The following is a 16,391-nucleotide window of genomic DNA, read 5'->3' as shown; positions in this document are numbered from 1 at the left end:
CCTTTTTATATCCATAGTACGTGTTCCTTTTCTTCTAAAATCAACCATAGATAGTGAAGGCACATGTGTACATTAATTATTTAAGATTGATTAAAAAGATTGCCATAGGTAGTCAGCTCAAGTTCTGATCTGATGTTTTGACTACTTGAAACTTATGTAAACCATTGTTTTTTTTCTTCTACACCCGTCTTTATTGATTATATTTTTTAAAAATCTAAATGCTTCTATAAAAATTTCACCTACATTTGACAAACCCTAACCACCAATCATTGTACTTCCAGAGGCAAAGGAGTAGCAAAACAAACTCCCTTTTCTGGACTGGGCCTTATTCCCATTTATTGGAGCAATGTCCGTTGCCGAGGAGATGAAGAAAATATACTGCTTTGTGAAAAAGACATCTGGCAGGGTCGGGTGTGTCCTCAGAAGATGGCAGCTGCTGTCACGTGTATCTTTCCCATGGTAAAAAAAATATCCTCTTGTTTTACTTCCATTGTGTTTTCAACCATGATTCCAGATGATAAAAGTGTCTTAGTTAAATAATTTCCTAAGCGTTTAAATACATAAGCCTGAATCATCATATTCTGTAGGACTTAACAGTCTAATTACATGCCTTCAATAGGAATGCACCTAATAATTTGAATTACTTTTGATTTTCTAAATAGTATTTGACTTTTAACATATTTTCTGTCTTACCCAATTTGCTTACAGAAATACTATATACTGTATATGAAATATTTATTTTGCCAATGGAAAATCATGATGGAATCAAGATAGAAAATCACCTTGAAATGAAATCTGTAGTACAGCAGCTCCAACAAAATAATTTCAGTTCATAGGATGACATGTAATCATGGGAGCAGTGTTCTCCTGTGAGTGGCAGGTGGCACATTCTGTAAAGGCCCCTTCCAAGAACAGTATCTTAGGCATGAGGTGATTGGCAGTACAGTTTCAGTACACATATATGCATATATTCATATGAACGTAAATAGAGGAGGGAACAGCTGCCTTTCATGATGGCTGATGGGTTTTCTGGGGAACATGGTGTATTATAACGGGTGGCCATGACCTGAGGCCGCCACACTGATACAGCATCTCTGTGCATTTGCCTTGCAAACAGCAGCGTGATTAGATGTCTCAGGCCTTGAAAAGCTAGCAGCCAGCTCAGGGTAGTAGTTTTTGTTTCAGGTCAAAAGGAATAGAAAAGCCCCTATCACAAAATATAGAGGCCCAGTTTAGAGTGATTCCTGTGAACTGGCTGGGAGAAGCAACGGGAGGATGGGGTGGTGTGTGCTCTGAGAGCCACAGCCCTTTTGTGGGTACGTCTTAAGTCTTGATGTTTTGTAAGGTCTTCCTATGACTCTCCACCTTCGGGTAATGCTGCTTTTGACAAGTACAAGTTTTTACATCAGTGCTTCAAGGATGATGTGCCTGGGACTCAATAATGCCCTGCTTTTTGTAGATGACTGCTTGAATACTATGTTCAAGCTGATGGACAAAATTTTAACATTTTAAAAGTAGCGAAGTAAGTAAAATCTTGAAAACAGTTATTTTTCTTTCAAGATGACTTAAAAAATTCCTTCCACTCTTTATAATCTATCTGTTTATACTCATTTTGGAAAGATAAATTTAAGGTTTTTTATAAGCATACATAAAATATACGAGGTTGGGATGATTTAGAAGTGAGAATGAAAAAAGTTCTCTTATGGTAGATTAAATGAGAGTGTGAAAGCAAATAGCTCAGATCACAGTGGGTCTTCCTGAAGGCACAGTGATAGACATTAAATCATCCTTTTAGTTTGGTAATTACATTTAGTGTCTGCCCCTGTAGTGCTTGTTGCGTTTCCGACACTCACGACATAGAAGATCAGGGACCCGTACTGGCATGGAAAGTGGCAGTCTAAATGCAAGTGCTTGGGAATTTTATTTGTCCTTAAGTTAAACGAGAGGCAACTCTGCCACTGAATTCTCCTTCAAATGATTTTTTGTGTGTCTGTTGGGAGGGTGGGGTATGTTGACTAAGTTTTGTTCTTGAGCTTTGCTATATTTTCACAATTACTTATACAACCAGGAAAAAACCCACATTTTAAAAGAGAGCACCACACTAAAAAAATGTAATAGGCCGTAATAGTTCTGGATTGTAGGTGATTTAAAATTTCCTCTTTAAAAAATTTTTCTGGTTTCTCCAAGCTTACCATGGTAGTACAGGGAGGGGAAGAAGAAGAGAACATGATACCCTAAGAAATATACATTTCCCCATCATTTTTACTATATTTTCCAAGGATTTTAAAGGAAAAATATATATAACCAGCAAATTTACATTTCTTACTGTCATTTAGCCATGTTAATTATAAGAACCTAATGTACAATATTGAGAACAGTTACGTTTATTAAACCGGTCTTTATTCTTTTACAAATTATAAGTGCTATTTGACTTAGGTAAGTAAATATTATTATAAATATCAGAATATGGGTATATGCAAATATTCACTGATCTGAAAATCTCTGCTGTAAAACTCAAGTATGATATTTGAATATAAATATAAATATATAAATACCATTTCCTGACAGCCACTTACACTGTGGAGCAATTGGAAGCATACATGTGGATACACTATCAACATTTAACAAAAGGTACAACCGGACTTCTGAATAGGGTCCCAGCCTATTTGACCCTTTCACCATATTGTGTGCTTTATTCCAGAAAAATGAGATTGCTTAGTTTCCCAAACACATTCAACTTTGTACCTCTGTGCTTGTGTTCATCCTATTCCCCTGGCCTGAGCTGTACTTCCTCCATTTGTGATTTCTGGAATCCCATCCATCCATCTTGGCCCTCTTCAGATACCAGCTTATTCAGCAGTGATTCCCTAACTACCCCCAGTGATGAGCAAGCCCCCTTGCTTCTGAACCCCTGCAAGGTCTTCTTGATGATCTTTTCTCTGTACTCATTTTGCACATGATGAGGCAGTGACTTTAGGGCAGCATCTGCCTGGTGCCCCTCTGAATGCCCTGCAGCACCTGTTCCAACATCTTGTACACAGCAGGTGCCTAATAACTTTGTTATATTCTTTCTAGGCTTTTGACTATTACTTGCCAATCCAATCCATCAACACATATTTATTACATGCCTTCTATATGCTGGGTACCTGAGATGTGCAGGTGAAGGGAAGGCACCATCTCTGTCCTCGATTCTAGTTGATAGGTGGCAGAGAACTGACAAAAAAAAAACACTAAATCAGTGACAATTCTAGTTAAAGTAAATACTCTGAAGGCAATGTTGTAGGCAAATTAGGCAATTTAGTAGAAAGTGTGTTAGGGTCCTGGGTTAGCTCCAGTCAGGGCAGGCCTCCTGAAGAAAGAACAGTTTCAGAGTTAAGAACTGAATGATGAGAGAGGGACGCAGCCATGGGAAGAACAGTGGGAAGTACTCCACGGGAAGTATCCAAGCAGAAGGGACAGCAAGGGAACATACCCTGAGGTGAGACCAACTTTGAGTGTTTAGGGGACAGGAGTTAGAGGGCTGTAGCCCAGTGAACGAGGCCATGGGTGGAGAAAGGTGTTCAGAGAGTTGCGGGCTAAATCAGGGCCTTAATGGACCATAATAAGGAGTTTGCGATGGGAAGGTGCCGGTGGTTCTTAACAGATCAAATGAATATGAACTGATTCATATCCAAATGAATTTACAATATTGTTTTTTCGGAAGTACTGGCCCCGATGTCCCACAATTTGGTATACTGAGTTTGATGGTAACTTTAACTTGAGTTCTACAAATATAAAAATATTTTCATACTAAAACAAGTATGTTATAGATATAAGTGCCATTCTTAATAATTACATGTTGGTGATGCTTCAGTTTCTGTAAGTAAAAACATCAGTGTCCCCACCATAATACCATAAAAATCAAATGACTTTCCAGTAAACTGCAGTTTTGAGTATGTCTTTTCTGGTTTCTGAGGTTGTTAGGGAAAAGCGAATTTAGGCTAGTTTCTCTCAAGAGCTGTTTGTATAAATAGCATTCAATATGGAGTGTTTTAATTGGTTGAGATTACCATTATATATATTAGACATGTGTGTGTGTAGTCCAAATCACTGAAATGTCTTAATAAATATTAATTATTGAAAATGAGAGAGAAATAGAATATACCTTATTTCACCACTCAATGTAAATATGTAGGCTTCATTTGTTTTTAATTCCACACTGTGCAGGCCCAGCATTCCCCATCATCCGCCTCGCTGGCGGGAGCAGCGTGCATGAAGGCCGAGTGGAGCTCTACCATGCTGGTCAGTGGGGGACCATCTGTGACGACCAGTGGGATGATGCAGATGCAGAAGTGATCTGCAGGCAGCTGGGCCTGAGGTTTGTGTTTGTTCTTGTTTTGTTTTGTTTTGCTAACATTTTTAAATCTGTTATTCCCATACCCAAAGGCAGGTGGCTGTGTGTTTAAATTGTGCATTTCCTTGAACAAATGGAAAAAGGTACCTTTTGATTTTGTACTAGACTCCAGGCTCCCTGCAGAGAATTCATGTTTATTCTGAGGGTCAAGCTGTTTGTATCTGAATTCAATTGATTTTATATCCCTAGGAATCTAAGCCTTTTACTACTTTTCGTTAATAGCACTTATATTTCTCCCAGGGAATGACCAGCACTGTCAGCCACATCAACTTATCAGTCATACTATGAAACTAGTGTTAGGTTTCAGCTGAAACTCAATTCTTCTCCCCAAATATTTTCTAAACTTCTGACATTTGCTTCCTTCTTTGTTAGGTATGTTAGAATAAAGGATGTTTATTAATATAATACTTTCCATGTAGGGATGTAAATGAAGCATGTGTAATAAAAACAGCAGTATGAAAATCACCATTTCATGTTGCCTGAGTTGTGATTTTTCTGCAGTTAGTAGTATGTTACAATTTGGGATTTTTAAATCTGTCCCTGGAGTGATTCTGAACGTTGGTATAAGAAGCCTAACAGGTTCTCTAAAATTATACTAGGGGATCTTTTAAAAGCTGATATTTTACTTTGAATTTGTAAATTTTTGCATTCAGCACTTGGTTGTGGGGTGGGGTGGGGAGGAACCTCTTGAGATTAAGGTTTCTCTGTCCATGTAATATTTTGTCCAATTAAGCGTAATCCTTGACACTGGACCATGATTCTTGAAACTTGGACCAATTCTTATTTTTTTGGCAATTGGTTTTTGCAACTGACCCCCCTCTTTTTAAAAATTCTGTGTTTATGTTGAAGTATTTAATAGGCATTATATTTTACCTGTACTTCAGTACATCTCTTAAAATAAATAATGACATTGTCTTATGTAGCCAAATTAACGTGATCACAGCTAAGAGAATCAGTAATCCTTCTTAATATTGTCTAATACCCCATCGTATTAAAATTCACACCGTTGTCCCTACAAAGTCCTTGACAGCTTATCTGTTGGAAGCAGAACCTATCCTGGCACAGCCCACTGGAATGTCGTGCCCCTGAAGTCTCCTTGAATCTAGAACTGCTTCTTGTTTTCCATGACACTGATTTGTTGAAGAGACCAAGCCCATTCTGGAGAGTGTCCCACCTTCTGGATTTGTCTCACTCCTTCCTAGTTGCTCTCTTCTTCATTTAGTTTACTCCTTTGTTTCCTGCAAGTTCTGAAATTGCTGACTAGATCCAAAGGCTTGATTAGGTCACCATGTTTTGGCTAAAAATCACCCCCGGTGATGTTTGCTCGTCTTACATCTCATCAGCATCTTAGGCCAGCTCGGGTTCTCCCCATGCTGAGGCCTGCTCTTTCACTGTGAACTTGCAGTTTCCCCCGTCGCCGATTTTGGGACCTAACTGCCGTTTTGCAGTTCACATGTGGGACAGGAAGAAGCCTGGCAAACCCTGTGTCCATAGGGTTTATAGTTACCAGCGGTGGTAAATTTACTGGAATGATCATTTTCTTTGAGTGGGTCAGTAATAGGGTCAACCGGTTCTTTTTGAGAAAATTGTTATTAATCATTAATTTTTTTGAGACTAGATTTTTAAAATGTTCTGACTGGATATCAGTTTCAAGAGCAATTTCTCCTCAAAATTCCAGTTGTTGCCATTGGGAGTCAGCATAGCATAAGATTTCGAGCAAGTGCCCTGTCCTGGGAATGATCTGTATTTGAGTCCTACTTCTGGGAGTGAGAAAAGTTGCAGAATATCTCTTAATTGCAATTTCCTCATCTATAACACATTTCCTAATGTATAGGGTTTAGTGTCTATAAAGCAGTTAGCACACTTGTAAGTGCACAATATATATTGACCATCAAGGTCAGTCTTATTAGGGGCTTTTATAGCTGAAGGATGTTATTAAATATTCAAAGAAAGATGCTATTAAACATTCAAAGTAAACAGAGCATTTAGTGGTGAGGTCATCAAACACTATACCTCTATCCAGAACTTCTATTTAGTTAGCTATATCTATGAATTTCATACCTTAAAACACTATCATGTGTCTATGTCTATTTACTGGGTTTTATCAATGATGTGGTCACTGGAGTGCTAATTAATTTTCGTGTTAGTTACTAAGAGATGTCTTTGCCAAAAATAGTGAGAACTTTAAGGGTATAGTAATAACATATTTAACATTACAGTTACAGTATGGATTACTCTAAACTTAAGCTATAATATGTTTTTTATTATTATGTTTCTGGGGGAAAAGGCAAGCTTTTGTTGCTTAGAAAATGCATAGAAAATTTAAATTAAATACTGAATATGAATCGTATTTACAGTTATGGAGTGATTCTGAAAATTCATGTTGAAATGTAGGGTTCTTTCTTAATAGCCAATTTTTTTTTTCACTTAAATTAACAGTTCTTAAAGACCATGTGGACAAACAATGGTCTACTACATAGAATATACAAGTGGTATGACAATGAAGACTGTAATAATGTGAACACATGCATGGGTTAAATAAAGTGTTTATGTCTTTCTCAAGCATTAGTTTATTGCTGTCTTTCATATGAGGAGGCTCATGTTTGGAAAAGTGATTAAAAAGGGAAAAATAGCTCCAAATACACAGGAGCAGAAAGTCTGTGTAACAACCAACAATCCAGAGGGAGAGGTTTGTTGTCATATAAGCACTCGGATGCTCTGAGCTGTCATTGTCCATTTGCCTTGATTTTATAGTTCTCTTATAAGTTTGCTTTAAAGTAATATTCTGCAACCACTCCCTGTTTCATTTGTTTTGCTTGCTTAAGGGTGCAGTACTTTCAGATGAAATGGTATTTAATGGCACATGGTTGGTAGCAGATAACATAAGTGTTGCTTGTCTCCGTTTATGATTTGCTCTTAAGCAAATTTCATCGCAGTCTTACTTGCTTTGTTGAATTCCCACAGGGAAGCTCCATCGTGCCTCCCTGGAGCAGTGGGTACAGTTTCTTTGGGGAAGCTGTTTCTGTTGACCCTCATCTTTTAATGGTATCCCTAGGTGGTGGTAGCTGGCAAGCTTTCTAAATACAAAAGGAGTTACTGTCATTAGATTTGATTAACCCAGAACTTGGGGAAAGGTGAGGACCAGGAAAGGAGGTAGCCAGTTGTTAGAAAATTGAACTTGAGAATGTGTATGTATCCAGTGAAGTTTCAGGTGGAGACGTTTTAAGTAGAGTTGCTTTTGTGAGTTCAGTATTAAAGTATTTCCCATGTCTTTTGAAACTCTTAAACATAGCCAAGAACTGTAACATCATATTTTGTTATGTGGATATGCCGTAATTTACATAGGAATTTGAACATTTTAAACATTTCTTAGTTTTTTTGCTATAAAATTGTATAAAACATTTTATTGAGTTGTCAGAATAAAAGTTTTTCTAACTGGCTTTTTAAAAAAATGTTTCTTCACTCTTTTATTTCACCATTTCATTAATTTCTTAGTATATTAAAAACTTTACGATTAGGGTAACCTGGTACAGAGAATTACTGAGTGAGAAAGAGACCTTATTTAACAGATGGGGAGGTCAGGCCCTCTGAGATTACCCAAGGCCCTAGAATCATTCTGTTAGTGAGAGCCTGAACCTTAAGGTCTGTGGCTCCCACTGTAAGATTTTTTTCTTTCATGTTACCCTGTTTGTAAAATAGCTAGGTGTTAATGAGAATAAGAAGAAATATAGGGCTGAAAGAAATAGGGAAGTCAAGAGAGGAAAGCTAATTTTAGGAAGAAGATGATGATGAACATGTTTTAGAGAGATTGTGCTTGAAGCGTGATAGGCACCTTATTGAAAATGGCGCCGGATTGCAAAGTCTTCCAGGGTTTGCTTTGCAGCCAGACCACGTTTACCACCTAGTGGTGGTATAATGCTGGGCAAATTTTTTACCTTCTGGGCCTCAGTTGCTTCATGGGTAAATTGAGGATAATACATCATGGGGTTATAGGGAGTATAAAGCTGTGAGACAAGTGCCTGGTATACAGTAAGCATTCTGTATACGTCAAATGTAATTACTGGAGGTGGAAGTGATTATTTTTTAGAGAGAAATCTAGAATATTGATCATGAAAAATGATTTTTCCATCCATAGATTTACAAGGGTTACAAAATGATATTTGCAGTTAAAGGACCAGTTTGTTTTATAACCTACCAAGTAATTATCTTGCACAGTAGAATTGCCTAATTTTATTCTGTGTCTATTCAAAGTAGTAGGTAAGCCTAAGGATTGAGTTACTCAGATGGTGCTGTTTGTTTAGTCTTTTTCTATGAAAAAGCAAACTTTATATGCATCTAGCCAGATTAACCTAATAGGTTGAAGAATGTTTTGGATAAGGATCTGACATAGAATCAATTCAGTGTTTATTAGTGATTGCTGTTAAGTAGGTCAAACAGCTTTACAGAAAATAACCTAATAAAGCAATGTATTATATCAGAGCATCCCTATTCCACAAATTTATTCTATAGTCAGAGGGTAAGAAAGTGGGCAACACTGGGATTTTTCCTAGAAATGAACTGCCAGGGCTGGTGTGCGTATGAGTTCTGCCAAGCAAGGACAGAGAACCCAGAGTTTTATTGAATTCACATAGCAGTTGTTCGACGTTAACAGTCCATGAGTCTTACGTTACTGTCCCCAGTATCGCAAAATCTCTTTGAGGGCAGAGTCATCAGTTTCTTTGCTGTTCCCTTAGAAGCCAGCACAGTCCAGGGCACCAGGAAACACTAGTGACTGGCTGAAGGAAAGTGTATTTATGTGATATTATCTTCTTAATTTTAGTAAACTCAAAAATTAGCTAGAAAAACTCATTTGTTACATCATAGTTTCTTAGTTAATGTAGTTAATTTTTTCCTCAAATTCTATTAGTTTTTTTCTGATTATTTTAATTAAACATTCTTGTGATCATTAAAATGATGTTTATAAACAATGGAAAATATAAATAAATAAACAAGAAAATAAAACACCCAAATGGTGTTTCTTGAGTACTTTAACATAGATGGCTTTCCCCAGAGTAACTATCTGGGACTTACCCTTCCATCCTGCATTCTCCTTATAACATAAAAATAATTTATATTATTACTTCATTATAGCATAACAATAATGTTATTATTAATTTATGTACTTTTTTATTCAATTGCTGTTATGTCTTACAAATGTGTCTTCCAGCTTGTTGGTTTGCCTTTTGACTCTCCCTGTGGCTTATTTTGCTGTACTGTAGTTTAAAATGATATGGTTTAATTTAGCTTTTTTAGTCTTTGTTCTCTGACTTCTTGGTTTCTCATCTTACTCAAGAAACCCTTTTACCCCAAGGTTAGTAGTACTGTGTTTTGTTTTTTTTCCCAATAACTCTCACTGGCTTGATCTCCTTCTCTCTTTGTCTGTCTCCTTCCATCCTCCCCTCCCTCCCCCCTCCCTCCCTCCACACCTCCTTCGTTCCCTTCCTTCCTCCACTCCTTCCTCCCTTCTTCTTCTGCCTCCTGCCCCCACCACTCTCTTTCTTTCTTCCTAATACTTATGTCTTTGAACCATCTGGAGTTTGTTTTTGTTTCCGTTATGCGTTTGGGATCAAATTTTATATTCTTCCAGATTGGTCCTGGTTTTCTTAGAGCACCCAATCCTGGCTCAATGAATTGTACCCACTGACATTTTCTTTAGTAGATCTTATCTAGACTTTATCGCAGGACAAAGATCCACCGAGGCTGTTAATCTTTTTTTCTCCAAAGCTTTCCTGTCTGTCTTTTCCATGACCTGCGTCAGTCATCCTGTCTTCTCCTCCTCTGTTCTCCAACTTGCAGTGTTCTCTAAATCACTTTCCATATTTGCTTTCATTAATCTCTTTCCTCTGGGCAAAGGTCAACAAACTTTTCCTGTGAAGGGCCAGATAGCAAGTATTTTGGGCTTTGCAATTACTCAACTCTCTGTGTAGTACAAGAGCAGCCACAGGCAAAAGTTGGGAATGAGTGCAGCTTTGTTCCAACAAAACCTTACTTATGGACAGTGAAATTTGATTTTCACATGTCAAAAACTATATTCCTGTTCTGATTTTTTCCCCCAACCATTTATAAAATGTAAAACCAGTCTTAGCTTACAGTTCACGTAAAAGCAGGTGGTGTGCTGAATTCGGCCCTTGGACTGTAGTTTGCTGATCTCTGCTCTAGAGCCGCTAGCTAGAGCTTTTTTGCTCCCATCCTCGGTTTTCCCTTTTAAAAGAGGAGTCACGTGTCTCATGCACAGAATTCCAAGCAGTTCCCTTCTTTTTTGAGCCAGCATTTGTATAAACATTAACATGTTTGAAATGACACATTTCAGTTATTCAAATGCTCCAAATTCTGGGACTAACTTATGATCAATACATGACTTTGGAGTTTATTTTCAGTGGGTGTTACACTGTTTCCTTCCCCAATTTAGTGTAAATATTAAGATTTTTTTTTCTGGAAGGGTATATCTATTCCACTATGAATAGCTTTGAAAACGTTTTCATTTCCTTACTGCCTTACAGACCATTATTGCAAGATCTTTTTGGTATAAGAAATATTTTTCTGGGGGTGGAGCCAAGATGGCGGCATGAGTAGGACAGTGGGACTCTCCTCCCAAAAACATATATATTTTTGAAAATACAACAAATACAACTATCTCTAAAAGAGAGACCAGAAGACACAGGACAACAGCCAGACTACATCCACACCTGTGAGAACCCAGCGCCTGGTGAAAGGGGTAAGATACAAGCCGCAGCCCGGTGGGACCCGAGGCCACTCACCCCAGCTCCTGGCGGGAGGAGAGGAGTCGGAGCAGGGAGGGAGAGGGAACCCAGGACTGCTAAACACCCAGCCCTAGCCATCTGCACCAGAGCGCAGACACACAGTGCATGTGTGGGGTGCTGGAAACTAGGGAAGCAGGACAGTAAGACCTGTGAGCGGGTCCTGAAGCCGGCACCCCTGTGACAAAGAAAAGTGAGTGCTTTTTGAAAGTCTTAAAGGGACAGGGACCCCACAGCTGGATTATCAAAAGAGTCTTGACTCTCCCAGCTCACAGATGCGTCAATAACATACCACTGCACCTGTCACCATGAAAAGGCAAAAAAATTTGATCCAGACAAAGAGTAACCCAGACAACTTCGACATCTTCTACATTTTCCCCTGAGAAGGAGCCTGGGGAGATAGATTTAACCAATCTTCCTGAAAAAGAATTCAAAACAAAAGTCATAACCATGCCGATGGACTTGCAGAGAATTATGCAAGAACTAAGAGGGAGAATACACAAATAAAACAATCTCTGGAAGGACTTCAAAACAGAATTGAAGAGATGCAGAGACCATTAACAGACTAGAAAACAGACAACAGGAATGCAGAGAAGCTGATGCAGAGAGAGATAAAAGGATCTCCAGGAATGAAATAATTTTAAGAAAACTGTGTGACCAATTGAAACGGAACAATATCCGCATTATAGGGGTACCAGAAGAAGAAGAGAGAGAAAAAGGGATAGAAAGTGTCTTTGAAGAAATAATTGCTGAAAACTTCCCCAAACTAGGGGAGGAAATGGCCTCTCAGACCACAGAGGTACACAGAACTGCCATGACAAGGGATCGAAGGAGGGCAACACCAAGACACATAATAATTAAAATGACAAAGATCAAAGACAAGGACAAAGTATTAAAGGAAGCCAGAGAGAATAAAAAGGTCACCTACAAAGGAAAACCCATCAGGCTATCATCAGACTTCTCAACAGAAACCCTACAGGCCAGAAGAGAATGGCATAATATACTTAATGCAATGAAACAGAAGGTCTCAAACCAAGAACACTGTATCCAGCACGATTATCATTTAAATATGAAGGAGGGATTAAACAAATCCCAGACAAGCAAAAGTTGAGGGAATTTGCCTCCCACAAACCACCTCTACAGGGCATCTTACAGGGACTGCTCTAGATGGGAGCACTCCTAAAAAGAGCACAGAACAAAACACCCAATATATGAAGAAGGGAGGAGGAAGAATAAGAAGGGAGATAGATAAAGAATCATCAGACTGTGTTTATAATAGCTCAATAAGTGAGTTAAGTTAGACAGTAAGATAGTAAAGAAGCTAACCTTGAACCTTTGGTAACCACAAACTTAAAGCCTGCAATGGCAATAAGTACATAACTTTCAATAGTCACCCTAAATGTAAATGGACTGAATGCACCAATCAAAAGACACAGAGTACTGGAATGGATAAAAAAGCAAGACCCATCTATATGCTGCTTACAAGAGACTCACCTCAAATCCAAAGACATGCATAGACTTAAAGTCAAGGGATGGAAAAAGATATTTCATGCAAACAACAGAGAAAAAAGCAGCTGTTGCAATACTAGTACCAGACAAAACAGACTTCAAAATAAAGAAAGTAACAAAAGATAAAGAAGAACATTACATAATGATAAAGGGCTCAGTCCAACAAGAGAATATAACCATTATAAACATATATGCACCCAATACAGGAGCACCAACATATGTGGAACAAATACTAACAGAATTAAAGGAGGAGATAGAATGCAATGCATTCATTTTGGGAGACTTCAGCACACCACTCGCTCCAAAGGACAGATCCACCAGACAGAAAATAAGGACACAGAGGCACGGAACAACACACTAGACTAGATGGACCTAATAGACATCTACAGAACTCTACATCCAAAATCAACAGGATACACATTTTTCTCAAGTGCACATGGAACATTCTACAGAATAGATCACATACTAGGCTACAAAAAGAGCCTCAGTAAATTCCAAAAGATTGAAATTCTACCAACCAACTTTCCAGACCACAAAGGCATAAAACTAGAAATAAATTGTACAAAGAAAGCAAAAAGGCTCACAAAAACATGGAGGCTTAACAACATGCTCCTAAATAATCAATGGATCAATGACCAAATTAAAATGGAGATCCAGCAGTATATGGAAACAAATGACAACAACAACACAAAGCCCCAACTACTGTGGGATACAGCAAAAGCAGTATTAAGAGGAAAGTATATAGCAATCCAGGCATATTTAAAGAAGGAAGAACAATCCCAAATGAATGGTCTAATGTCACAATTATCAAAATTGGAAGAAGAAGAACAAATGAGGCTTAAGGTCAGCAGAAGGAGGGACATAATAAAGATCAGAGAAGAAATAAATAAAATTGAGAAGAATAAAACAATAGCAAAAATCAATGAAACCAAGAGGTGGTTCTTTGAGAAAATAAACAAAATAGATAAGCCTCTAGCCAGACTTATTAAGAAGAAAAGAGAGTCAACACACATCAACAGAATCAGAAACGAGAAAGGAAAAATCACGATAGACCCCACAGAAATACAAAGAATTATTAGAGAGTTCTATGAAAACCTATATGCTAACAAGCTGGGAAACCTAGGAGAAATGGACAACTTCCTAGAAAAATACAACCTTCCAAGACTGACCCAGAAAGAAACAGAAAATCTAAACAGACCAATTACCAGCAACGAAATTGAAGCGGTAATCAAAAAAACTACCAAAGAACAAAACCCCCGGGCCAGATGGATTTTCCTCGGAATTTTATCAGACATACAGAGAAAACATAATACCCATTCTCCTTAAAGTTTTCCAAAAAACAGAAGAGGAGGGAATACTCCTAAACTCATTCTATGAAGCCAACATAACCCTAATACCAAAACCAGGCAAAGACCCCACCAAAAAAGAAAACTACAGACCAATATCCCTGATGAATGTAGATGCAAAAATACTCAACAAAATATTAGCAAACCGAATTCAAAGATGCATCAAAAGGATCATACACCATGACCAAGTGGGATTCATCCCAGGGAAGCAAGGATGGTACAACATTCAAAAATCCATCAACATCACCCACCACATCAACAAAAAGAGACAAAAACCACATGATCATCTCCATAGATGCTGAAAAAGCATTTGACAAAATTCTACATCCATTCATGATAAAAACTCTCAACAAAATGGGTATAGAGGGCAAGTACCTCAACATAATAAAGGCCATATATGATAAACCCACAGCCAACATCATACTGAACAGCGAGAAGCTGAAACTTTTCCTCTGCTATCGGGAATAAGACAGGGATGCTCACTCTCCCCACTGTTATTCAACATAGTACTGGAGGTCCTAGCCACGGCAATTAGACAAAACAAAGAAATACAAAGAATCCAGATTGGTAAAGAAGAAGTTAAACTGTCACTATTTGCAGATGACATGATATTGTACATAAAAAACCCTAAAGACTCCACTCCAAAACTACTAGAGCTAATATCAGAATTCAGCAAAGTTGCAGGATACAAAATTAACATGCAGAAATCTGTGGCTTTCCTATACACTAACAATAAACTAATAGAGAAATCAGGAAGACAATTCCATTCACAATTGCATCAAAAAGAATAAAATACCTAGGAATAAACCTAACCAAAGAAGTAAAAGACCTATACCCTGAAAACTATAAGACACTCTTAAGAGAAATTAAAGAGGTCATTAGGAAATGGAAACTCATCCCATGCTCCTGGCTAGGAAGAATTAATATCATCAAAATGGCCATCCTGCCCAAAGTGCTATAAAGATTCAGTGCAGTCCTTATCAAACTACCAACATTCTTCGATGAACTGGAACAAATAATTCAAAAATTCATATGGAAACACCAAAGACCCGAATAGCTAAAGCAATCCTGAGAAGGAAGAATAAAGTAGGCGGAATCTCACTCCTCAACTTCAAGCTCTACTACAAAGCCACAGTAATCAAGACAATTTGATACTGGCACAAGAACAGAGCCACAGACCAATGGAACAGAATAGAGACTCCAAACATTAACCCAAACTTATATGGTCAACTAATATTCGATAAAGGGGCCATGGACATACAATGGGGAAATGACAGTCTCTTCAACAGATGGTGCTGGCAAAACTGGACAGCTACATGTAAGAGAATGAAACTGGATCACTGTCTAACCCCATACACAAAAGTAAATTCAAAATGGATCAAAGACTTGAATGTAAGTCATGAAGCCATAAAACTCTTAGAAAAAAACATAGGCAAAAATCTCTTAGACGTAAACATGAGTGACCTCTTCTTGAGCATATCTCTCCGGGCAAGGGAAACAAAAGCAAAAATGAACAAATGGGACTAAATGAAGCTGAGAAGCTTCTGTACAGCAAAGGACACCATCAATAGAACAAAAAGGTATCGTACAGTATGAGAGAATATATTCATAAATGACAGATCTGATAAAGGGTTGACATCTAAAATATATAAAGAGATCACACACCTCAACAAACAAAAAGCAAATAATCCAATTATAAAATGGGCAGAGGAGCCGAATAGACAGTTCTCTAAAGAAGAAATTCAGATGGCCAACAGACACATGAAAAGATGCTCCACATCGCTTGTCATCAGAGAAATGCAAATTAAAACCACGATGAGATATCATCTCACACCAGTAAGGATGGATACCATCCAAAAGACAGACAACAACAAATGTTGGCGAGGTTGTGGAGAAAGGGGAACCCTCCTACACTGCTGGTGGGAATGTAAATTAGTTCAACCATTGTGGAAAGCAGTATGGAGGTTCCTCAAAATGCTCAAAATAGAAATACCATTTGACCCAGGAATTCCACTTCTAGGAATTTACCCCAAGAATGCAGCAGCCCAGTTTGAAAAAGACAGATGCACTTCTATGTTTATCGCAGCACTATTTACAATAGCCAAGATATGGAAGCAACCTAAGTGTCCATCTGTAGATGAATGGATAAAGAAGATGTGGTACATATACACAATGGTATATTACTCAGGTATAAGAAAAATACAGATCCTACCATTTCCAACAACATGGATAGAACTAGAGGATATTATGCTCAGTGAAATAAGCCAGGCGTAGAAAGACAAGTACCAAATGACTTCCCTCATATGTGGAGTATAAGAACAAAAGAAAACTGAAGGAACAAAACAG

The 16,391-nt window shown here is 38.0% G+C and overlaps 1 protein-coding gene across 1 annotated transcript in view; it reads left to right on the top strand.

Annotated features, from left to right (window-relative positions):
• PRSS12 (serine protease 12) overlaps nucleotides 1–16,391 on the top strand; it is an 82,150-nt gene that overhangs the window by 18,140 nt on the left and 47,619 nt on the right. Inside the window, exons 3-5 of the mRNA XM_057502572.1 lie at nucleotides 282–459; nucleotide 1,166; nucleotides 4,207–4,357. Coding sequence (XP_057358555.1) covers nucleotides 282–459; nucleotide 1,166; nucleotides 4,207–4,357 — 330 coding nt within the window. The remainder of the gene's footprint in view (nucleotides 1–281; nucleotides 460–1,165; nucleotides 1,167–4,206; nucleotides 4,358–16,391) is intronic.

This window comes from Manis pentadactyla, chromosome 5 (genome assembly GCF_030020395.1).
Source record: "Manis pentadactyla isolate mManPen7 chromosome 5, mManPen7.hap1, whole genome shotgun sequence".
In the NCBI taxonomy this organism is placed as follows: domain Eukaryota; kingdom Metazoa; phylum Chordata; class Mammalia; order Pholidota; family Manidae; genus Manis; species Manis pentadactyla.
This window is presented reverse-complemented; position numbering and strand designations above follow the sequence as displayed.